Here is a 25006-nt window from a genome sequence, read left to right as displayed (position 1 = left end):
TTATAAATTATGATTTTGAAATATGAATTTAATTGAATTGAAATCAAACAAAATTGAATATGATACGTTATTATGAGACGATAGTTATTGTGATTGTGAATTGAATTGAATTAAAATCACATAAAATTGAATATGATACGTTTATGAGATGATAGTTATTGTGATTGTAAATTGTAATTGTTCGATATGAATTGAATTGGATTGAAATAAAATAAAATTGAATGTGATACGGTATTATGAGACTACAATTATTGTGACTGTCAATTTCAAATTGTGATTTTTCAATATGAATTTAATTGAAATCCAATAAAATTGAATATGATACGTTATTGTAATTGTGAATGAAAATTGTTCGATATGAATTGAAATAAAACAAAATTGAATATGATATGTTATTATGAGACTATAATAATTGTGATTGTTCGAAATGAATTGAGATTCTTATTGCTCCCGTTCAGTCAATTGGTAGACTATTGATTATATGTTATCATACGTTCATTGATATTTATACGAATATACTTTATTTATTACATCATGTTTTCTAATATCAATTTTATGTTTATAGTTATAAATTTATAATTTTACATATATAATATTAATCGTGTTTAAATGGATCGTAATCGTGCTATTACTCGTAATCGTGTTAATTGGATCATATTCGTGCGGGTCGTAATCGTGTTTCGTGTCGACCATTTAATAATCGTGTTAATCGGCTTTTTATCGTGTTACCGTAATCGTGTCGTTTTGAACCATTATTTAATCGTGTTAGCATGTTCGATCCAATTAAGAACCGACCCATTTATTGAGATCCAAATCCGCTTTAAATCGTGTCGTAACCGTTTCGTGTTTCGTGTCCGGACCAAATTGCCACCCCTAAGTGTCACAGATACCTGTTTAATTTTTTTTAATATTTTTATTAAGGTTGCAATGATAATCGGATTGATCATTGTGGTAATATGAAATAGGGAAATGATTTGTGGCACAACTCACGATCCACAACGATCCACTCAGACATTGACACGTGTCCACCAACTTCCACGTGTCAACCTCTGAGTGGATCGTTTGTGGATCGTGAGTTGTGCCAAATAGCTTTACTCTATGAAATATTGTGAAGAATTGTTTTCAGACTCTTTTACGTGTTGTACAAGTTAATTTATGTTTTGTGCTTTAAACGTTTCTGTGGCACTTTTGTAAATAGACTTATTATGCCTTGAGCTTATAAAAGGTAGGGTCTATCGCTGCATTGACGGTTACATTTTCGAAAAATAGTTTTGGGGTTCTTGGGAAACACATAGTCTAAGTTTGGGAAACACGAGTGAATTGGTGAGGAATTGATCGAGTTCTCAAGTCGATCAATTGGAGTGATTCACAGAACAAAAACCGCTTGATTTGTAATCGATTCTGATATAGTGGAGAAGGCAGGAGTAGATCGTTCGTGATCGAACCTGGGTAAAAATCTTGCGTGTGTTTGTGTTTGATTGTGTTTCTTGCTCGATACTCAATTCGCTAGTCTGTCGTCTGTAAGTTCTTATTCCGCGAATCGAAGTTTCGTTCACAATTGGTATCAGAGCCATTTAGTTGCAGAGATGGGTTTCGCGAAAGTGGAGATCGAACGCTTTGACGGAAAAGGCGATTTCGCGCTGTGGAGACAAAGAATGAGGGCGATCTTGGTACAGATGAAAGTGGTAAAAGCCCTGTCTAAGGATTCCGATCTCCCAGCAACAATGACCGCCGAAGAGAAAGCTGACTTACAAGAACTGGCGTATAGCACGATTGTCTTGCATCTAGGAGACAAAGTGCTAAGGGAAGTCGCTAAAGAAAAGACCGCCGCGGGGATTTGGCTCAAGCTAGAGAGTCTCTACATGACCAAGACGCTCACCAACAGGATTTTCTTGAAAGGAAGGCTGTTCGGTTTCATGATGAACGAAGATAAGCCTGTCGATGACTATCTCGATGACTTTGCCAAGATAGTCATTGATCTGGAGAATATAGGAGTGAAGGTGGAGGATGAGGATCAAGCTGTCATGATCCTCAACGCTCTACCAAAATCCTACCAGAACTTCGTTGAAACAATGAAGTACGCCAGGGAAAGTTTGAGTCTTGAAGAAGTTCTTGCAGCCTTGAAGTCTAAGGCGATAGAGAGTCAAGCATCGGAGATTGCTGAGAGACTTCTAGCGCGCGGCAGACCGGATAAAAGAGATCAGCACAAGGGCAAAGGCAAGTCAAAGAACAGGTCAAAGACTCCAAACAAAGATGGCGACAGCAACAAAGATTCAAAAGTCTTCAAGTGCTTCAACTGCCATAAGGAAGGACACTTCAAAAGGGATTGTCCTGAGAAGAAAGGGAATAATAAGAACAAGAAATCTGCTCAAGCATCTGTTGTTGAAAAAGGTTATGAAAGCACATATGAAGGTTATGAAAGTGCAGAGGTGTTGGCTGTATGTGAAAGAGACGCAAATGCAGACTGGGTACTCGACAGTGGTTGCTCGTTTCATATGACACCCAATAAGTCATGGTTTGAAGATTTCAAAGAACACAGTGGGAAAGTCCTGCTCGGAAACAACAAGGCTTGCAGAGTTGAAGGAAAAGGCAACATTAGAATCAAGATGTTTGACGGGGTTGAAAGACTCATGACTAAAATAAGGTATGTACCTGAGCTTAAAAGGAATCTAGTTTCTCTTGGAATGCTAGACAAACTAGGGTACACTTATAAGGCTGAAGGAGGTGTCATTAGAGTGTCCAAAGGCTCTCTTGTAGTCATGAAAGGATTGATGTCTAATGGCATGTATACTCTCATCGGAAAAAGGATAAGTCTGTGTTGTGGCATCTGAGGCTAGGTCATGTGAGTGAAGCAGGTTTATCTGAGTTACAAAAACAGGGATGTTTTGGAAAAGACACTGTTGGAAAAATTGGTTTTTGTGAGAACTGTGTGCTTGGAAAGTCAACTAGAGTCAAGTTTTCTAGATCAGTTCACAAAACCCAAGGAATCTTGGATCATATACACTCAGATTTATGGGGTCCTACAAGAACTCAGTCACATGGAGGCAGGAAATACTTCATGACCTTAATTGATGACTACTCAAGGAGAGTGTGGGTGTTTTTCTTAACCCACAAGAATGAAGCTCTCAAGGCCTTCACAGACTGGAAGATTTTGGTTGAAAATCAAACTGGCAGGAAAATCAAAAGGCTCAGAATAGATAATGGCTTAGAATATCTGGATAAAGATTTCTTAAAACTGTGCAAGGAATCAGGGATATCTAAGCATTATACAGTGCCGGGCACTCCTCAACAGAATGGTTTGGCCGAAATGTTTAACAGGACTATTCTGGAAAGAGTCCGGTGCATGTTGATACAGTCAGGACTACCCAAGACCTTCTGGGCTGAAGCAGTTCAGACTGCTTGCTACCTAATCAACAGATGTCCTTCATCTGCCCTGGATCTCAAAACACCAATGCAGGTATGGACCGATCACTCTGTTGATTATTCAAAACTAAAGGTGTTTGGTTGTGCAACTTACGTGCATGTTAAGCTAGAGAAGCTAGAACCAAGAGCTTTGAAGTGTGTGTTCATCGGATATCCAGAAGGGGTAAAAGGGTATAAACTGTGGTGTTTGGAAGCTGGTCACAAGAAATCTATTGTGAGCAGGGATGTGGTCTTCAATGAATCTGAATTCCCATACAAGACTCAGCAGGAAAAAACAGTGTCAGATGGACCAGGAGAGACATCAGGCAAGGGTCACAAAGTTGAGGTGGAGCTTGGCACTGATGTTCCTACAGCAAGTGAAGACCCACAGGTTAATGCTAAGCCAGTACCAGAACAAGAAGAAGAACAAGAATACAGGCTTGTAAGAGACAGAAACAGAAGAGTTCACAGGGCACCTGTCAGATATGGCTTTGAAGACCTGGTGGCGTTTGCCTTCAGTGTGGCAGAAGAAGTTGAAGAAACTGAGCCAAGATCCTACACTGAAGCTCTTAGATCAAGACACAAAGACCTATTGTGAAGCTATGACAGATGAGATCAAGTCTCTAGACAAGAATCAAACCTGGATTCTTGTGGACAGGCCAAACAACAAGAAGCTGGTTGGGTCAAAATGGGTGTTCAAGAGAAAAGAAGGTATACCTGGTGTGGAAAAACCAAGATACAAAGCAAGGCTCGTAGCTAAGGGGTTCACACAGTTGGAAGGTATTGATTTTAATGAGATTTATTCACCTGTGGTTAAACATAGGTCCATAAGAATAATCCTTGCCCTTGTAGCTCAGTTAGACTTAGAACTTGAGCAATGAGATGTAAAAACAGCTTTTTTACATGGTGACCTTGATGAGGTAATTTACATGAGACAGCCGGAGGGTTATGAGGTTGGTGACAGAGAAGATAGAGTGTGCCTTCTCAAAAAGTCTTTGTATGGCTTAAAACAGTCACCTAGACAGTGGTACAAGAAATTTGATGAGTTTATGTTACAGCATGAGTTCAACAGGTCAAGCTATGACTGGTGCGTGTACAGCAAGTCTCTATCAGGAGGCAATATCATCTACTTGCTGTTATATGTAGATGATATGCTAATAGCTTGTCATGATAAGACTGAGATTATAAGTTGAAGCTGCAAATGAACACTCAATTTGAGATGAAAGACCTCGGAGCTGCACAGAAAATTCTTGGAATGGAAATCAAGAGAAACAGGAAAGAAAGGAAGTTGTTCTTGAGTCAAACTCAATATTTGACTAAAGTTTTGGAGAGGTTTGGAATGTCAAACTCGAAATCTGTTTTGACACCTCTTGCAAGACACTTTAGACTGAGTGTTGACCAACAGCCTCAGACTACTGAAGATGAAGAGTTAATGAAGGTTGTGCCCTACTCCTCTGCAGTTGGCTGCCTAATGTACGCCATGGTCTGCACTAGGCCAGATCTAGCTCACTCAGTGAGTCTGGTGAGCAGGTTCATGGCAAAGCCTGGTAAAGAACATTGGCATGCAGTGAAGTGGGTTCTCAGGTATATCAAGGGCTCTCTGAATAGAGGTTTGAGTTATGGTGGAGCAAGCTCAGACAGTGATGTAGTGACTGGATATGTGGACTCGGATTACGCTGGAAGTGTGGATACAAGGAAGTCACAGACTGGATATACTTTCACAGTGTTTTGTACAGCTGTGAGTTGGAAAGCTTGTTTACAACCAATAGTGGCATTGTCTACTACAGAAGCAGAGTTCATAGCCATTTCAGAAGCTGTGAAAGAAGCCCTGTGGCTTAAAGATGTGATAGCAGAACTTGGTCAAAAACAGGACAGTCTGACAGTTTTTTGTGACAGTCAAGGAGCAATACACTTGTCGAAGCATCAAGTGTTTCACGAGAGATCAAAGCACATCGATGTTCGTATGCATTTTGTGCGTGATGTGATAAGTGAAGGCTCGGTGAAAGTGTTGAAGATTGCCACCGAAGAAAATCCTGCAGACATGTTAACCAAGACAGTTCCAAGTGACAAGTTTGATCATTGCTTAGAGCTGATCAACTTGGTGAAGTTCGAATGAAGAGAAGACCTCCACTAGTCAGGAAAGAGTCATGAAATCAAGGTGGAGATTGTGAAGAATTGTTTTCAGACTCTTACGTGTTGTACAAGTTAATTTCTGTTTTGTGCTTTAAACGTTTCTGTGGCACTTTTGTAAATAGACTTATTATGCCTTGAGCTTATAAAAGGCAGGGTCTATCGCTGCATTGACGGTTACATTTTCGATAAACAGTTTTGGGGTTCTTGGGAAACACATAGTCTAGGTTTGAGAAACACGAGTGAATTGGTGAGGAATTGATCGAGTTCTCAAGTCGATCAATCGGAGTGATTCACAGAACAAAAACCGCTTGATTTGTAATCGATTCTGATATAGTGGAGAAGGCAGGAGTAGATCGTTCGTGATCGAACCTGGGTAAAAATCTTGCGTGTGTTTGTGTTTGATTGTGTTTCTTGCTCGATACTCAATTCGCTAGTCTGTCATCTGTAAGTTCTTATTCCGCGAATCGAAGTTTCGTTCACAAATATGAATAACATTTAGTTTTACACAAGGTTCAAAATACGTATCCCGATATATCCACGATATCAAGGAAAAAAATAGGAAATTAGGTAAAAAAAAAAATTAATATAACAGCTAAAATATCGTTTTATTTCCAAAATACCATTTTTATAAAAAAAATTCCTACAACAGTCAAAATAGAAAAATTATTCCTGAAATATCTATTTTTATAGCTCTAAACAGACCCAAAATTTAAACTTGAGTTCCTGGGAGGATGAAGACCCATTATTGCTTATTAAAATTCATTGAACTACATAGGTTTATATGGAGTGATTTCTTTAAGTTTTTTAATTTCATAATAAGGTGAACTTTGTTGTTAGCTAAATAAATGTTATGTATTCATTCATTACGTATATTTATAGATATAAATATACGTATATATCTATATAGATATAAATATATATATATATATATCTATTTAAAATATAATTGTTATATGTATTATTAAAGATATTTGTAACTATCTAGACTACTTTAAACATGTGATTTTGGATCTACCCTATGTTTGACAATTTTTAGTGATATAACCAAATGACTTATGTGACAATTATTAAGGTCTGATTTTCCCTTATTTATTAACAAATTCGTCACTTTCTCTCTCCTATTTTTTTCCAATAATTGTTTTTGTATTTTCAAAACTTCAAAAATTCGTATCTTTCTCATACGAACTCGAAATTGAGTGATTTCAGATCCTACAAATTCGTGGCGTCGAGATCTTCAAAAATAGACCCATTGTTTTTGATGAAAAATTATATTTATGTCGATAATTCATAAAATTTCAATTATTTCCATATTTAAGGTAGTAACGCGACTTTTCTACATACATGGTATTAAACATGATTTTTCATCAAACACAATGGATCTATTTTTGAAGATCTCGGCGTCACAAATCCGTATGATTTGGAATCACTCAATTTCGAGTTCATATGAGATAGATATGGTTTTTTTGAAGTTTTTATGTAAAAAAATGTTGAAAAAAGTATGAGAGAGAAAATGAAAAATTTGTTAATAAATAAGGGCAAATCAGACTTTAATTTTTGGCACATACACATGTTGGCTATTCTCCTAAAAGTTGTGAAACATAGGATAAAAACAAATTTTATAGTTTCATTTTGGCTATTTTGCTACACTGCTCATCATTAAATTATATATATTTTTATACGAATTTTGTCGATATATCATCGATAATCGATATATCACCGATATAATTGGTAGTCGGTATTAAAATTATTATAGAATATCCGTCGATATATCCGTCGATACTCGATATATCCGTAAAATCAGAACCTCGGTAAGAGTATTGGTTTCGATTTTTTAAACATTGGTTTTACACTAGTTTCAACAACGCGCAACGCACGAGTCAACAAAATTATTATTGTTTTTAAATAAAAATTGGAAAATAAAATAAGAAAAATAGAGTAAGTTAAAGATTTTTAATTTTATTAAATTAAATTAAGCAAAATCATTGTTAATATTTTTAAAAAGTAACAAAAGGTAGAAAAAAAAATTCTTTTATGATTTAAAGTTTTTCAAAATATTGCATGTTTTCCTATCTGTCAGATTTTTTAGAAGTATTATGGGCAAAAAAAAATTTAGGTAAATAAAATTTGAAGTTAAATTTTGATAAAAGAAATTAAAAAAAAATATAGAGAAATAGAAAGTAAGAAAAATTTCTTATATTTATATTAATAATTTATATTGTTATGTTAAATTGCAAAATTGTATTATATAAAAAACAATAACATATAAAATCTACGTGTAATATTAATATGGGTCAAGTGGCTATATAGCCCAATAATACTTAAGCTTTTTCAAAATAGCGATATTTTGCCAACTATAAGCAAACTAGGCAAAGTAAGATTAATCGGTTTGATTAAATTTAATCCCAACAAACTATAAAGACATAATGTAAGCTTTATGAAGGCTGAATTAAAATTAATCGAGGCAGGATTAAATTTAATGAAAACATGTACTCTCAATCGGCTAGTTTGCTATACTAATGAAACTATGACTATTTTGCAAAAGTCATAGTTTGAATTGGCTACTTCATACCATTTTTCCTATTAATATCACATAGTTTTTCCAAGAATATATATATATATATATATATATATATATATATATATAATAACATATAATAAAAATAATGTATGTTATTGATATAGTATAATATAGTATTAGTAATTATGATTATAATATACATAAAAAAAATTATACAAAATATATTGATGAGAGAGAGAAAAAAAATATACATAAAATTTTTTTTACAAAATATATTGATGAGAGAGAAAAAAAAATTAAAGCCGAAAAAAAAAGTTTAAGGTCATCAAGCCACGTGACGGCCTCTGGATGAAAGTGGGAGAAAATTTCTCTTTATTATTTATGTTATAGATTAGCTACTTGTGATTTTTTACTTTTTATCTTTTTTTTTTTGTGAAATCCTGGTAATTTATCTTCAACATTGGGTAATAGCTTAATCGATTATGAATATAAAATCTTTCGCATTTAATCTTAAAATATCATTCAATATAATTTATGTTTAGATGTTTTATATAATTAATCTTGTTTAAAGATGAACCATCTTTCGCATTGAATCTTAAAATGTCATTCAATATAATTTATGTTTAGATGTTTTATATAATTAATCCTGTTTAAAGATGAAAGTTCAGATAAATAAATAATTTTTTATTTATTTTTTAATTAAAATTACGCGGTTACTATAAGAGAAATTGCTTTAACTACCACCATTTGATAAGTTTTTTTCCAATTTTCCACCAAAAGCTTAATTTGGTAAAAAAAAAAATACTATTAAGTCACTTGTACAAATACAATTTTACCCTCAACAATTGATGTCAACAATTTATGTCAATTGTTGACATAGATGTCTACAATAGATGTCGATTATTGACATCTATGTCAACAAACAGAAGACCCAAAACTCACAGATGTCAACAACATATGTTAATTGTTGACATCTATGTCAACTATAGATGTCAGTTGTTGACATCTATGTCACCTATAGATGTCACTTGTTGACATTTATGTCAATAACAGATGTCAATTGTTGACATCATGTTGATGGTAAAATTGTAGTTGTACAAGTGGTTTACTAGTATTTTTGGCCAAAGTAAGTTTTTGGTGGGAAATTGGAAAAAACTTATTAAATGGTAGTAGTTGAGGCAATTTCTCTTACTTTAATCGTACGGTTAATTTTAAACTAAATTTTGGTTAAAATTAACCGTACGGCTATAATTAATCGAGCAAAATTTCAATTAACCTAAATTAACCCTTTTTAATATTCTATTTTAAAAAATAACCGTTAGTTTTATAGTTACTGAGTCTCTAAGTATTGCATAAAGATTTAGTGAGTGTTTGGTTTTCATTCCAAAAAGTGTTTTTGACTTTTTGAGATAAAAAAAAATTGAAAACAAAAAGTGAAAGTTGCGTTTGGTTTAATTTTTCGGAAAAAAATTTCAAAAAATTTTGAAGTTGTTTTGTAAAAGAGTAAATAAAACTGAAAACAAATAAAAGGTGTTTTGTAAAAAAAAATTCTTCTCTTCTCTCCTCCTTCTTCTTCAAAAACAAAAACGAAAACTGTACCAAACAGTTTTTTCAATTTCTCAAAAACAAAAATGAAAACTGTACCAAACAGCTTTAATTAGTGATTCAATAAAATCAAAAGCTTTTCTGATCAAGATCAATGACCATTTATTTTAACAATACAATATCAATATTGCAGAACTAATCTTAGAACTTAGACACGTGTTATAACTTGCCACTTCCGTCAGTATTTGGACGTTAAGTTTAACTTTTTTATGACGTGGCAATATTTTAAAGAGTATTAGAGTATTTTCTATTATTTTAAATACTTTTAATATTTAAATATAGTTATTAGATATATTAATTATAAAAAAAATAAATATTTCATTTCTTATCTCTCTCTTCTCTCTCTCGGCTCTCTCTCTCTCTCCTTTCTTCTTCTTTTCTGCTCTGCAGACCCAATTGACAGAAGCACATCTGACTCCAACTTCAATGAAAAAAGCGAGCCTTTCGAAAACAGGAAGTGAAGGATGGCGGAGACGAATGCGAAGACGGAGATCTCCGCTGAGTCAGTGCCGTTGATCTCGATTTCTCTCATTTACAAGTGCAATAGAACTGCGAAAGCTTCATTTATATCTTTAAATGATTAATCGAATGGGTTTGAACAGAAACGCGAAAAATAATTCATACAAAAAATTACAACACATAACAAGTTACCCAATTTAAGTAGCTACATTATGGTACTTCTGAAAGATAAAGTTACAGTACTTAAATCCAGAATTCTAGTCTTGCTTCCCGAAAATTTGCTCTCGGATTGAATTCTAGTTTCTTCATCTCGCAGAAGCTCTTGTAATCGTTGACAGTCTTAAGCACTAATATTCTCAAAGGCTGCAGTTTTGTCTACTCTCTTCACAATGCCCGCTATAACCTGAGATAAAATAATAACGTAGTACAGAGAGTTGTCCGGGAGCGACGCGTAGGGGAAGAGCTGGGCGCGCTTGTGGCGCGCGGAGTCGGAGAAGGGGAAGGAGTAGTACGTGGCGGCGCCGGAGAACATGATTAGGGCGGCGTATCCGGTGCACTTCCGGATCTCCTTCGGCGACGGCGAGGTCTCCGTCGATAGCGGTCGGGAGAGGGGAGGTCGGCTGGGTTTGGGTTTCAGATTGTGGGTTAGGCTTAGAGAGCGCTTGTTCAGTGTCAGATCTCGCAACATTTTGTTGGGTTTTCAAAGAGAGAGAGAGAGAGACTACACAGCTTCACTCTCCTCTGTTTTTTTTTTTATCTCAGGTTGACTGGTGAGTTGGAAATTTTTCATCTTTCATCTTCTTCTTTTTTTCAGTGTAAGGGCATTAGTACAGAAAAATCACTTTCCATGGTACACAACATTCATCGTCGATGAAAAAAATGCAGAGAAGAAAAGAAGGAGAGAGAGAGAGAGATAAGAAATGAAATATTTATTTTTTTAATAATTAATATATCTAATAACAATATTTAAATATTAAAAGTATTTAAAATAATAGAAAATACTCTAATACTCTTTAAAATATTGCCACGTCATCAAAAAGTTAAACTTAACGTCCAAATACTGACGGAAGTGGCAAGTTGTAACACGTGTCTAAATTCTGAGATTAATTCTGTAACATTTCCGAGTCCAGGGGGTGAAATGTAATCGGGGTACGAATCCAGGGAGTAAAAAAGGAATTAATTCTTCTTTTTATACATCAACGGTCCTATTATTGAGTCTTTATACAGTGAACTTTTTTTTTTTTTTTTTTTTTTTTTTTTTGTGCCATATGCATTCATATTGTCGATTAACTTTAGCATTGATTGTGCCATTACTTTTATATTTGAGAATAAAAATAATTAATTGACGCCAACACCACGTAATATAAATGATAACGGCAATAAATGAAATATAGTAATAATATGTATGGAAACCACAATTTTTGTGGAAAAAGCAAAACAAAAACATCAATAAATGAGGTCCAGTTAAATCAGTTAACTTCAATTAATTGGATTGATATTTTTTAGTTAACAATTAACTTGTGACCGCAATTAACCAAAATTTCAGCTTTAATCCTGTATTAGGTATTGTAATAATTAAATATTTTAAATAATATATATTACAATTTATATATGAAAGTATACTAAAAAAAAGTCGTTTTCTATCATTAATTCTTCCAATAAAGAGTCGTTTTACTTTAAATAGGAAGGGTCGTCAACGCTTAAATAGTGGGTCCACATGGACAACTTGATGATGGACACTTAGAGTGTATATGTAAACAATATCAAATAGGAGTCTTTCCAAACAAATACCAAGAGCTTTGTATGAAAATGATGTTTGGAAGTTTAGAGTCCTTTCCCATTTAATAGAGCGTCACTTTCTTTAGGAAGGAACAACACTTTAATCATGGCCCTTGGACAGCATGTATATGGTGTATGGACTACTCGCCTTGGCATTATTGTGTCACTCAATAAATGTAATTACTTCAAACACTTGAGCCGCCTCCCACTATGTTGTCGCTAGTTTTCTTTTTTATTTCACCCCTCTAAGTTTACTTTGTTCCCACCATAGTTTTAAATCCCGGGGGAACCGGACGGGAACTGGACCGATTCCTCCGTTTTTGAAGTCGCCGTCACCGGAAGGTGCAAAACCAGAATTTTCTGGTGATTCCGGGGGAATCGGACCGGGAACCAGACAGGAACCCGGTTCTCACTTCCCGGTCCGGTTCAATATAAAAATAAGAAAAAACCGGGTATAAAACCCGGAAAACCCCCAAAAAAATTAGAAATGAGTCGGGATTAGGTCTTGTGAATTTTGCCGCGAGCCAGAGCATTTTTCCAGCAATCCCGCCCGGATCCCGCCGTGCCGTCATCTTCCCGACGCGACGAAAGCCAAAATTCAACAGATCCCGCCGGTTTACATATTTTCCAGTGAGCTTCCCGACGTCTTCATGTTTTTTGATGATTTTGAGTTTAATTTTTGGAATTTCTTTATAATTCTTGAAGATTAAGTATAAATTGGTAGTTGTAAACATGAATGTAGTGTTAATTTAGAGTTTGTGTTCATGTTTTCTATTTTTTTAATTAATCCGAATTATTTTGTAATTTTTTGATTAGTTACTGATGATTATGGTTATGTTGAACTTGTTTATTGATTTATGACGAAATTCTTATGACTTGTTTTCAATTTTTGACTTTTTGTTCATGTTTTCTATTTTTTTTAATTAATCCGAATTATTTTGTAATTTTTGATTAGTTAGTGGTGATTATGGTTATGTTGTTGTCAATGGTACCCACAAGAAGAGTTGTAGTCTTTATTTTGTACATTTGATGTAATAAAGTCTCACGAAGACTCTTGCTTGTAATTGCTTATTCATTAATAAAAGTTGAAACGTTCATTCAATCTTCCTTGTCTGAAGCTTTATGACAAAACCTTAGTCTTTTAGTCCATAAACAAACCTAACAACACATAAAGAGACAAATGTAGATTTGCATGAACAAACTCTTCATGGTTTTCTTAAAACGATATATTCGCAATCTAAGGGTCAAATGACTATTGACCTCAGTACGATTGTTAGGAGAATCTATGATGTCTGGTTATTGGGCATTGAGAGTTGGAGACTCTATAGTTCTTCTAGGTATCTTCCGAAGGTACTGAATTGACCAGTGCACTTCTAGAGACAAAATAAGAACAAACCATTTAACCACTTATGTCTCGAAGTCACTACGTATGAATTGCATCATGCTTACCTTAATCCTGAAATGAGACATGTAATTTCATAGCTTACATATTCTCATTTGAGAAAGTCAGAGTGCAGACTCACTATGTGATTCCGAACAGGACCTATTGGTGAAGTACTAAGTTATGAAGATATCATCAGCTAGTCGGGATTTATAAAATTACCATTTTACCCTTCTAGCTGTTATTTCCTCAACTCCTTTGTCGCTTGTGAATAAGTTAGAAACAATGTATTGACGAGGAGCTAACAAGTCACATTGTTAAATCCAAAAGAGTCGGGACTCAATTTGGACACTGGCCAGTTCATTTATTCACACTCCAAGGAACAAAGCATGAGATGATGTACATTGCATTTCCGCAATCTTGTACATGAATTCCATATCTATGAGAACTTCACAAAGTCGCTCATGACATCTTCATAACTTAGTACTTCACCAATAGGTCCTGTTCGGAATCACATAGTGAGGAGATTATAAATAAACTCAATCTTCAAGACTGAGTTTACGGAGTTCCATATCTATGAGAACTTCACAAAGTCGCTCATGACATCTTCATAACTTAGTATTACGGAGTTGAGGAAATAACAGCTAGAAGGGTAAAATGGTAATTTTATAAATCCCGACTAGCTGATGATATTCATGAAGGGTAAACATAGATAATATTAAGTGGATCCACTCATCATAATTTGGTTGAATTCTTGAGTAGAAAATAAATTCATTTGAACCGAGAGATTTTCAGTGTCAACACTTTAGTGGAGTCAGTTGACATTAAGCTAAACTTGGAAAAAGTTTGTGAACTTTTGAGTCCGAGTATTTAGCTCAAGCTTTGTTCATTTGGATCCATGAGGTCACTGTCACAAATCACATCGAGTAGGAATAGTTAAACTAGAAGCTAAGTCAAAACAAGAACGAGACAAGTTTTACGAAAATTGTCAAAAGGGTAATTTTGTCTTTTTGGCCATAGGATGGAATGAATGTCAATAAATTTTTTGACATGGTCATTTGATGACTTACATCCACTCGGCCAAATTAATTAGTTTGGACCTTGTGGATTAATTTCGTTTCATAAGAGTTTTATTGAAAATTCTTAATGGACCCTTCTCATGTTGTCATGAACAAATGAAGAAGCTTCTAGAAGCCCTTTCTAGAGAACCTTGGCCTCCCAACCCATAGAGAGAAAGGGAGATTATTTTGTGCATAAATGTATCAAGATACTTGCCAAAAGAAAAAGAGGAAACTGTTGAAATCGAGCTCGTCAGCTCGCCCTTCCGCGTCGAGCTCGTCAGCTCGCCCTTCCGCGTCGAGATTGCCTCGGAAGTCCTCTCCTTGGAACTCATTCCTCATGGAAAATCGTCGCATTTATTTTCATGTTATTTCCGATGTCTTGCTCTCTGTGTATATTTATTATTCTCTCTTTCCTAGAAGTAGTTTTTACACATGTATTTATTACACTCTCTCTTGTACCCACCTTATGTATAAATAGGTGATACAAATTAATATTAAATACAAGAAATATTCAAAGTCTCGGAACACTCTCTCTCTCTTCTCCGATTCTCTCTTTCTTTATCTTCTCTCTCTAAACTTCAACATGGTATCAGAGCAGGGAAAATCAATCATCATGAACACCACTCAGACATCTGTGGCAGAAGATCGACCTCTACGAACAGCACCAGTGGACCAGCTCCGAAGACTCAAAAATCTACCGCATGATAGTGGAGACCAAACGTGTGTTTAAACTACTATCCGGCCTCAACCAAGACCTTGATGAGGTTAGAGGTCGGATACTTAGTACAAAACCACTACCATCTCTCCGTGAAGCCTTCTCCGCGGTCAGACACGAGGAAAGCAGGAGGAAACTCATGCTGGGAGTTATCAAATCGAGCTCACTTCCGGGCTCATCCTCAGACTCGTCCGCCCTCACCACACATGGAGACAAAGTTCTTGCAGCCCGCGTTTCAACAGAGAAACCTCGCAAACCTCACCCCTACTGCGATCATTGCAGACGACCTGGACACCTCCGAGAAACCTGCTGGAAACTGCATGGGAAACCACCGAGCTCGAAGTCTACCCAAGATACTAAGGATCCTAACTCAGTCGGAAACTTAGTATCCACCTCGTCCGCTGCCTCGACCTCGACCTCAGACTCCTCTCCCTTCAGCAACGACCAGCTCGCTATTCTCCAGAAGCTTCTTCAACAAGTCCAACTCAGTGGAGAACACTCGGGCATTGACCCTCTAGGTAACTCTCCTAGAGCCCTCAATGTAAGCTCAGAGAATCCCACAGCATGGATTGTCGACTCCGGTGCCACTGATCACATGACTGGTAATAGAAATCTATTCACAACTTACTCCGCTTGCAATAAAAGCATATCAGTCACCATCGCCAACGGAGCCAAAACTCAAGTCACTGGTATTGGCACCGTTGTCTTGACGAAGTCCATGAGGCTAGACTCGGTGTTCTTTGTGCCTCAACTACAATGCAATCTCTTATCTGTGCATAAGATCAACCAAGATTCTAAGTGCCGAACTATTTTTGATGGAAGTTCATGTGTGTTTCAGGAACAGGTCACGGGGAGACAGATTGGTAATGCCGAGCTAAGCACCGGACTCTATGTCATCAAGCCAGATCAGCCCGCCATGTGTCAGCTCGCCCAACATTCACCCCAGTACAAAGAGATCATGCTCAATCATCTTAGACTAGGGCATCCAAATTTCATGTATCTCAAACGAATGTTTCCTTCTTTGTTTATCAATAAAAATATCAATTCCATTCAGTGTGACATGTGTGAGTTCGCCAAACATTCTCGAAGCTCGTATCACCCCACCTCGTACAAACCATCTCGCCCTTTTGCCACAATTCACAGTGATATATGGGGGCCCTCAAAAGTTCCCAATATCACTGGAGTTCGATGGTTCCTTCTCTTTGTTGACGACCACACTAGACTCAGTTGGATATACATGATGAAACAAAAATCTGAAACATCCAATCTATTCAAAACCTTTCACAAAATGATCCAAACACAGTTTGACACATCCATTCAAATTATCCACACTGACAACGCTCGAGATTACTTTAATTCTGAGCTCGGCGATTTCTTCAAAACACATGGCATAATTCACTCCAGCTCGTGCGTTCATACCCCGCAACAAAATGGGGTAGCCGAGCGGAAAAATCGACACATTCTCGAGGTCGCCCGAGCCATCATGTTCTCCTCAAACGTCCCATCTCATTTTTGGGAAGAAGCTGTCCTCACAGCCACCTACCTCATAAACAGAATACCATCTCGTGTCCTTGGCTATAAAATTCCATCTCAAGTCCTTCTAGAGACATACCCTCACTGTCGACTCATCTCAACCCTACCTGCGAAAGTGTTCGGCTGTTCAGTCTTCACCCATTCTTATGGCCAAGGTAAACTTGAACCAAAATCGCTCAAATGCATCTTCCTTGGCTATTCAGCAACCCAGAAAGGCTACAAATGCTATGAACCCCGATCACAAAAATTCATAGTCTCAATGGATGTATCTTTTCATGAGTTCAGTCCTTACTTCGCCAATTCAGCTCGTCAGGGGGAGAATGACGAAAATGACTTCCCAAATTGGCTCATCATAAACCCAGAATTCAGATCGCCTCAAAATCCGACCTCACCTGTCTCAGAAATTCCCAGCTCGCCCAGCTCGCCTCAAAATCCGACCTCACATGTTCCAAAAATTCCTAGCTCACCTGTTCAAGAAATTCTCAGCTCGCAAGCCTCTGAACCCTCTCCATGCGAACTGAATATCACCCAGAGTCCGGTACAAGCTCGTGACCAAGATGTCTCTCCGAACCTGAACCACGACACTATTGAACAAGGTAACATCGAATCTCCAGACTTACCCATTGCATTGAGAAAACCTCCTCGGTCGTGTGCTCAATACAAGATGGCAGATTACGTGTACTATGGGAATTTATCTACGAGCTACCAAGCCTATGTGGCGAAGTTAGATGAAGGAAAAGTGCCGAACTCCATCGAGAAAGCCCTTCAAAGTTCCGAGTGGTGAGACGCAAGTCATGCTGAGATCCAAGCCCTCGAAAAGAATGATACGTGGGATATCGTCGAGCTACCACCAGGCAAGCGAACTGTTGGATGTAGATGGCTCTTCACCATCAAACACAATCCAGATGGGACAGTGGAGAGATACAAAGCCCGACTTGTTGCAAAAGGGTACACGCAGGCGTATGGCATTGACTATCAAGAAATATTCGCTCCAGTTGCAAAGTTCAATACCATCAGAATCCTCCTTTCACTAGCAACCAACTTAGATTGGCCTATCATCCAGCTCGATGTGAAGAATGCTTTTCTAAACGGCGAACTGGAAGAGGAAGTCTACATGCAACTCCCACCAGGATTTGACAAAGATCAAGGAGCCAACAAAGTCTGCAAACTCAAGAAGTCACTATATGGACTAAAACAGTCCCCTCGAGCATGGTTCGGAAAATTCACCAACGTGCTCAAACGTTGTGACTACGAGCAGAGTCAAGCTGATCCAACACTCTTCTAAAAAATCTCCACACAAGGCAAGCACACCATTCTTAGTGTGTATGTGGACGATATAGTCATCACCGGAGACGACCTGGAAGAGATCAGGAGGCTGAAGCAAACTTTGTCATCTGAGTTCGAAGTCAAGGACCTCGGCAGCCTACAATACTTCCTCGGCATGGAGGTAGCTCGATCAGAAAAGGGCATCTCTGTTTCCCAGCGCAAGTACACGTTGGATCTCCTCAAAGAAACTGGCATGCTTGGCTGCAAACCAGTTGACACTTCGATGGATGCCAATGTGAAACTTCTAGCTCGCACCAACGAGGCCGCCACCGACAAAGAAAGATTTCAGCAGCTCGTAGGAAAACTCATCTACCTAACTCACACGAGACCAGGTATTGGATTCGCAGTGAGTATGGTAAGTCGATTCATGAGTAATCCCTCAGAAACTCACATGGACGCAGTCATGAGGATTCTCCGATACCTCAAATCTGCCCCAGGTACTGGTCTCTCCTTCAAGAAAAGACGAAGTCGAGGTGTCGAAGTATTCACAGATGCAGACTGGGCCGGATATGTTCCAGACAGACGATCAACATCAGGCATGTGCACTTACGTATGGGGAAATCTTGTTACCTGGAGAAGCAAGAAGCAGTCTGTTGTCTCAAGAAGTAGTGCTGAAGCCGAGCTCAGGTCCTTAGCAAGTGGAGTATGTGAAGGTATCTGGCTGAAGAGAGTTCTCGACGACCTCAAGATCATCACCGAATGTCCAATCAAGCTCTTTTGCGATAATCAAGCTGCTCTCAGCATAGCCAAAAATCCAGTCCATCATGACAGAACAAAACATATCGAGATCGACCGATACTTCATCAGTGAAAAGATTGAAGAAAAAATAATCGATATGGAATACATTCCGTCAGGTCATCAGCTCGCCGACATTCTCACCAAAGCCCTTCCGCGAGCAACCTTTTCCGAGCTATGTAGCAAGCTTGACCTCCTCAACATATACAGTCAAGCTTGAGGGGGAGTGTTGAAATCGAGCTCGTCAGCTCGCCGTTCCGCGTCGAACTCATCAGCTCGCCCTTCCGCGTCTAGCTCGTCAGTTCGCCCTTCCGCGTCGAGCTTGCCTCGGAAGTCCTCTCCTTGGAACTCATTCCTCATGGGAAATCGTCGCATTTATTTCTCATGTTATTTCCGATGTCTTGCTCTCTGTGTATATTTATTATTCTCTCTTTCCTAGAAGTAGTTTTTACACATGTATTTATTACACTCTCTCTTGTACCCACCTTATGTATAAATAGGTGATACAAATTAATATTAAATACAAGAAATATTCAAAGTCTAAGAACACTCTCTCTCTTCTCCGATTCTCTCTTTCTTTATCTTCTCTCTCTAAACTTCAACAGAAACAAATTTCCTCTATGAGGAAAGTAGGATTTCGGCCAAACAAGCAAGGAGAGAGCAAAGAATAAAAGAGGAAACAAATCCAAGGTGTCATGAAGGCACATGTTGGCCATGTGACTTGGATAGGAATGGGCAATAAAGGATTGCTCATGAAGGCTTGGAAAATAAGAGGAAACTACTTCTTTCCAATGCCAACCCTTCTCCTATAAATAGGACCATCATTCCTCTCATTCTATTCATTCCACATAAGTTAGAGATTGAGAGCTTCTCTCTCTAGACCTTGTGGTGGCCGACTTCTCCTCTCTCTCTCTCTCTCTCTCTCTCTCTCTCTCTCTCTCTCTCTCTCTCTCTCTCTTGTTTTCTTTTGTTTTTGTTTTGGCACCTAGGTCCACATTTGACCTAGCGTTTTTGGCTCTTCGACTTTGAGACTTGTTCTCGAGTCGTCGTGTTTAAAAGTGCCCACTCACTAATTCCTTTTCTCTCGAGTGATTCTTGTGATAGAAACTTTCGTGGTTGCTCGAGTTCCCGAGGAAAGAAGAGAGACGTGCTGCGAGGGGAGATGAGCATTGCAACTTTCCAAAAGCTTCTCAACATTCAAGCTTCTAAAAAGGTTAGTAAATTTATAATGCTCATAATAGTTTTTATTTACGTGTACTTGCTCTTTGTCTAGGTTAGTAAAATTGTTTTACTTGTTTAAAAGAAAAATTTTAAATTCCCCTGCTTGCTCGAAGCGTTAAATCTTTTCTTAACCCTAGATCAATTCCAACAAATGGTATCAGAGCTATTGTCAAATATATGCATGTACATGTGATTAAAACTATGAGCTTGAAAATCGTTTTCGAAAGATTACTCGTTTTTTGACAAGTTAGGATTGTTACCTTAGATTTTTTTTTAATTTATTGCTCATGTCTTTAAATTAAAAATCATGTTGATTTTCTATGACCTTGGGATATTAAAACACATTAGAATCAGTTCTAAAAGTTTTTAATTTTTTATAATGAGAAACGTGTTTTTAAAGTTTGAGAAAATTTCGAGTAATTTTGTGACTAGTTATATTGTCTTGCTAGTTTCGTTTATTTACTCGATTCGTTTTATGTTTGTTGTTATTTACTTTTATACTATGTTGTTACCATGTTAATAAAACACATATAAAAGCTTTAACAACTCTCTAAAACGTTCCGTTACACTCGATTCTTTTTTGCACTCAAATCCGAACTTTAATTATTTCCAGTTTTTTTTAGCTCGAGAAAAACCCTCAGTAAAAGTGGCATAACTCTCAGCTCAGAATCGAAATTTAATGATTCTTGAATCAAATTAAAGGTCTGTTTGTCCTCTTTCCAATGCAACTGGTTTTAGGTCAAAAGGACGTCGGAGCCGCCAGTTATGGCGATTTTACTCCGAGGTGCACGGCTGTTCCGAAAGTCCAATTTTTTAGAATTCCGGATTTTCAACCTCACTACCATGAGTTATAGAACTCTAATGAGAAAATAGAAAAATTGTTTATTTACAAGATGATAAACATAATGTGAAAGATTTTAAATTCTTCAATCGTTGTTTAAATTTTTGTAACATTTATTATATGATATTTATACTATTTAGTCCACCTGTTATTATGATATGAACTTTTAAGTATCACATTCTTGAGAGTCAGCTAGAAACTTTAGAAGTTTTTTTTTTCACAATAATCGTTCTATAATTATTGACAATTAGCTAATTTGCTGTAATTGATTGGAAATATACTTTTATCTCATTAATATGTTCAGTGATTGGGTTAAGATTTTAACATATAGTAATCTATTTATTTGAATTGATGATTGTGATTGTGGGTGTAGGATTTGACCTCACCACTTAATACCCATCAATCGGGCCCAAGTCCACGAACTTGAGCCCGACAACATGAAAGCAGTTTGAGTAGAGAATCAAGTCCAATCACCTCACCACAAGCCCATGCCCAGTTCGGAATTACTCAGTCTTCTACTAATCCGGAGTTAAGACTGTCTGTGCGTTCCACCCGGAAGAACAGGTCTGCCTCCGATCTTCTCGCCACCTCGATGCTTGACTAGTGTGAACGTTGCATCATGGATTCCTTCAGGTCGACCACGTGTCCTCCAGATCGACGGTGGAGCAACATCAACTTCAACTATAAATAGAAGGGGGATCAGACCTTTCACGTACGATACATCGCATTTTTATTTTGAAATTTGTATTGTTACTCTCTTGCTTTCATTGAGCTCGCCATCTCCCAGTTCGAGCTCGACCATCCTGTAATCAGTTCGATCACTTTGTAATAAAATTATTTATTTCGTTTCATCTTTAAATTTAGTCTTTTATTTTCGATATTAAGTTTTATTTCAATTCTTATACGACGAATTCTTGATATCCAAATAATATAAATACATACTATACCATAAATATAAGCTACAGTCTTGTGATTATTGAGAGACCGAATTCGACATAAAAAATGATCACTGTGATTTTTCAAAACAAAAGTTCCCTTCTATAATAGTAAAATAAAAAGATTTTCAAGATATTGTTGTGAAATATCCGAACTACCACATTTTAAGTATTTTATTTCTCATGGTTCTTTGTTTTTATAAAAAAAATTAGTCGATCTAAGCCACATCAAACGTTGCAATTGTAAACTAGCCAACGTTTCGTTTAATTTTCGAATCTAACCAAATTTGATGACGTGTCATATTTTTGTAAGATTGTATTTACTATATTAGCCTTGGTTTGGTTTCAAAAATACTAGCCCACGTTTGAATCTTGGTTATATAGCCGATATTGTTATATTCTGTTTTATGTATTCGGTGTATATAAATATATTCCGTGTATTAAGTATATTTATTAACGTTATTGAATCATGATAAGTTGACCTTCCTTTTTTGTAGCCACATTTAATGGAAAGGAGAATATATCAACGTTTCATCATATTGGTTCATTTTAGTTGGAAGATTATCCCATTTTTTAGGGATTAGATTTGTTTTTGATTTTAAAGGTAAAATTTTGAAATATATCGCTCACATTTATTCACTGGATCATTTTGCTACGTTATTCAAAATTTGAATTGTTCTGTTCCGCCTTAAATTGAACGTTCCTTACCAATTTTTCTCGTGTTTAAGAAATTTTATCGCAGTTTCATTGGTAAGAATGGTTTATTTTTTGAAAATAAGTAACATTTTACATATGTTATATCATGTTAATGCTGAATATATTGTTTCACAGATATATTCGAAACAGCATCATGAATGGTTCTCAGTTTTCTTTGACTGAATCAAGTATGTCCACTCTTAAATCATCAATAATATTTCTTCTAGATTATTGTAACGTTTTTAATTTTTTTTTTGGGTATATTTTCTCAGTTTTAACGTTTGAGAGACAGAGGCTAAGTCAGTCACCTTCATTTGTTTCAAACGACGGAGAAGATTTCTCTGAAGATTCAAAACTGACTCTTTTTGGTCAGGTTGATGTCGACAACTTCCCGATGAACATTGATTTGAATGTTAATGATCTATTCATCAATAAGCCGTACAGAATAATTTTGAGGTCAGAGTGTCTAGATCAAGCAATTCACGCTATAACTTGATTTGTAAGGTTTCAAATTGTCCTTGGAAAATGAATGCAACTGTATGTCGTGAATCAAAACTTTGGGTTATTCGTACTTTTGTGAAGACTCATAATTGTTACAGTCACGTCTCTTCGGCAACAACAGACAATGTTCATCCAATTTGATTAGCAAAATGGTCAAGCAAGATTTCATGGGTGATCAAGCTGATTCCATTAAACCAAAGGGTGTTATTGATATTATGCGCACACGTTTTAAGGTCGAAATCAGCTATTTTAAGGCTTGGAAAGGGCGTGCTGAAGCTTTAACAAAGATTCGCGGTTCTTTCAGTCAATCATATTCGCACTTGCCTATAGTTGCTGAAATGATAAAAGAAACAAATCCCGGTAATGGTTATGCGATTAATTTTGGTTTATTTACACATACATTCTGGTTTGTTTTGATTAATTTCGGTTTATTTTTCAATTACTGTAGGTACTTTTACGAGTATCGTGGTTGATGACAACCAACATTTTAAGTACTTTTTCTTGGCCCTAGGTGCGTCTATACATGGATGGAAACATTGTCGTCCGGTCAGATCGGTTGATGGAACTTTCTTGAAAGCCAAGTACCGTGGCACTTTATTGCTTGCTACCGCCCAAGATGGAGATAACCATTTATTTCCCTTGGCCATGGCAATTGTTGACTCTGAAAACGATAAGTCATGGCATTGGTTTTTATCTCAATTAAGGTATGCATATGGTGTTCGAGATGAGATAGTTATTGTTTCTGATCGTAATAGTTCTATTCCCAAGGAGATGCATTCTGTGTTTCCCGAGTGCAAATATACTATATGCATGCAACACTTGTGGTCTAACATGAAAAGTAAATTTGGGAAATCATACATACAAGCTTTGTTTTATAACTGTGCAAAGGCGTATACTGTTAAACAATATGAGTATTGGAGGGGTTTGTTGGTGGCTGGTAATACTAGAATTGAAAAATATATTGATGATGCTAATCCACAATTGTGGGCAAGGTGCATGTTTTCTGGTAGAAGGTTTAACTTAATGACTACCAATATTTCTGAATGTCTCAATTCGGTCTTGAAAGAAGCTTGGGGGTGGCCCGTAGCTTGTCTTGTCTTGAGCTTTAGAAGTTTTCTACAATGGCGGTTTAATGAAAAAAAGATATTTAATCCCCCTCATGGTATCTGGACTTACTGGTAAAGCTCTAAACCTCTTCACGAAGGCTAAAGTGGATGCACGTACTATGAATGTAAGCGTCACAGTTTTAATGTTGGTAAATTTTTGTTAATTACAAACATTTTGTAAGTTTTTGTTAATTATCGTAAATTTACCAATGTCCAAGTGGAGCCGACCAATGCCGACCAGTTTGAAGTTATCGACGGGGTTATTCACAAGGTTGTTGACGTTGCCAACTAGACATGTTCATGCGGTGTTTGGCAATTGGATTTGTTCCCATGTTCGCATGCTTTTACTGCTTTGTGGAGATTGAACCTCAAGCCAATGGATTTGATACCTCAATACTACACACAAAAGGGTTATGTTGCTACGTATTCCATGGACGTTAACCCAGTTGAACATGACGGAGATTGGGTCTTACCTCCAGAAGCTCAACTAATTCATCCTCTAATTCACAAAGTTCAAGCAGGAAGACCGAAACTGAAGCGATATCGTGCTAAGAGTGAGACCTTTCATCCATATCATCAAAGATGTGAAAAATGTGGACGAGCGGGACATAATAAGCGTTCTTGCAAATTGTAGTTATTTTTATTTTTTTTCTTTCATTTTCATACAATTGTCAGTACAACTATGTTTTGGATTTTTGTTTTTCAATTCAGTTTGGTTTTTAATAGTTGGATAATCTAAGTCTTGACTTGGTTTATTTCTGTTAATTATGTTACACTTTATTCAACTTCACTTGGTTGATTTCTGTTAATTTTGTCACTTTGAATTGTTTATTCTAAGCATAGTTTATCTATCTTCTGTTTATTTTAGCTTAAATTATGATACCCTTTAGATGGATTTTCCTCATCTATGTATCTACACATTACTTTCTATACACAAGGAAAAAATAATTATACGTAATTAACATAAATAAACCATCTCTAGAATCATATAGAAAGCACATTTAATTCATAGAAATTAACTAACATCTCTATCATAAACACAAACCAAAATAGGCGAGT

General features: G+C 36.6%; 1 protein-coding gene across 1 annotated transcript; it reads left to right on the top strand.

Annotated features, from left to right (window-relative positions):
- The first annotated feature begins 22990 nt into the window (after nt 1-22990).
- Nucleotides 22991-24239, top strand: LOC149407777 (uncharacterized). Its single transcript, XM_089621961.1, has 4 exons — nt 22991-23201; nt 23290-23833; nt 23985-24061; nt 24166-24239. Exons 1-4 carry the CDS (start codon nt 22991-22993, stop codon nt 24237-24239), a joined length of 906 nt encoding a protein of 301 aa, XP_089478087.1.
- The last annotated feature ends 767 nt before the right edge of the window (nt 24240-25006 follow it).

Source organism: Urtica dioica, chromosome 1 (assembly GCF_054948205.1).
Source record: "Urtica dioica subsp. dioica isolate 48M chromosome 1, U.dioica_male_clone48M_v1_H2, whole genome shotgun sequence".
Taxonomy (NCBI): domain Eukaryota; kingdom Viridiplantae; phylum Streptophyta; class Magnoliopsida; order Rosales; family Urticaceae; genus Urtica; species Urtica dioica.
This window is presented reverse-complemented; position numbering and strand designations above follow the sequence as displayed.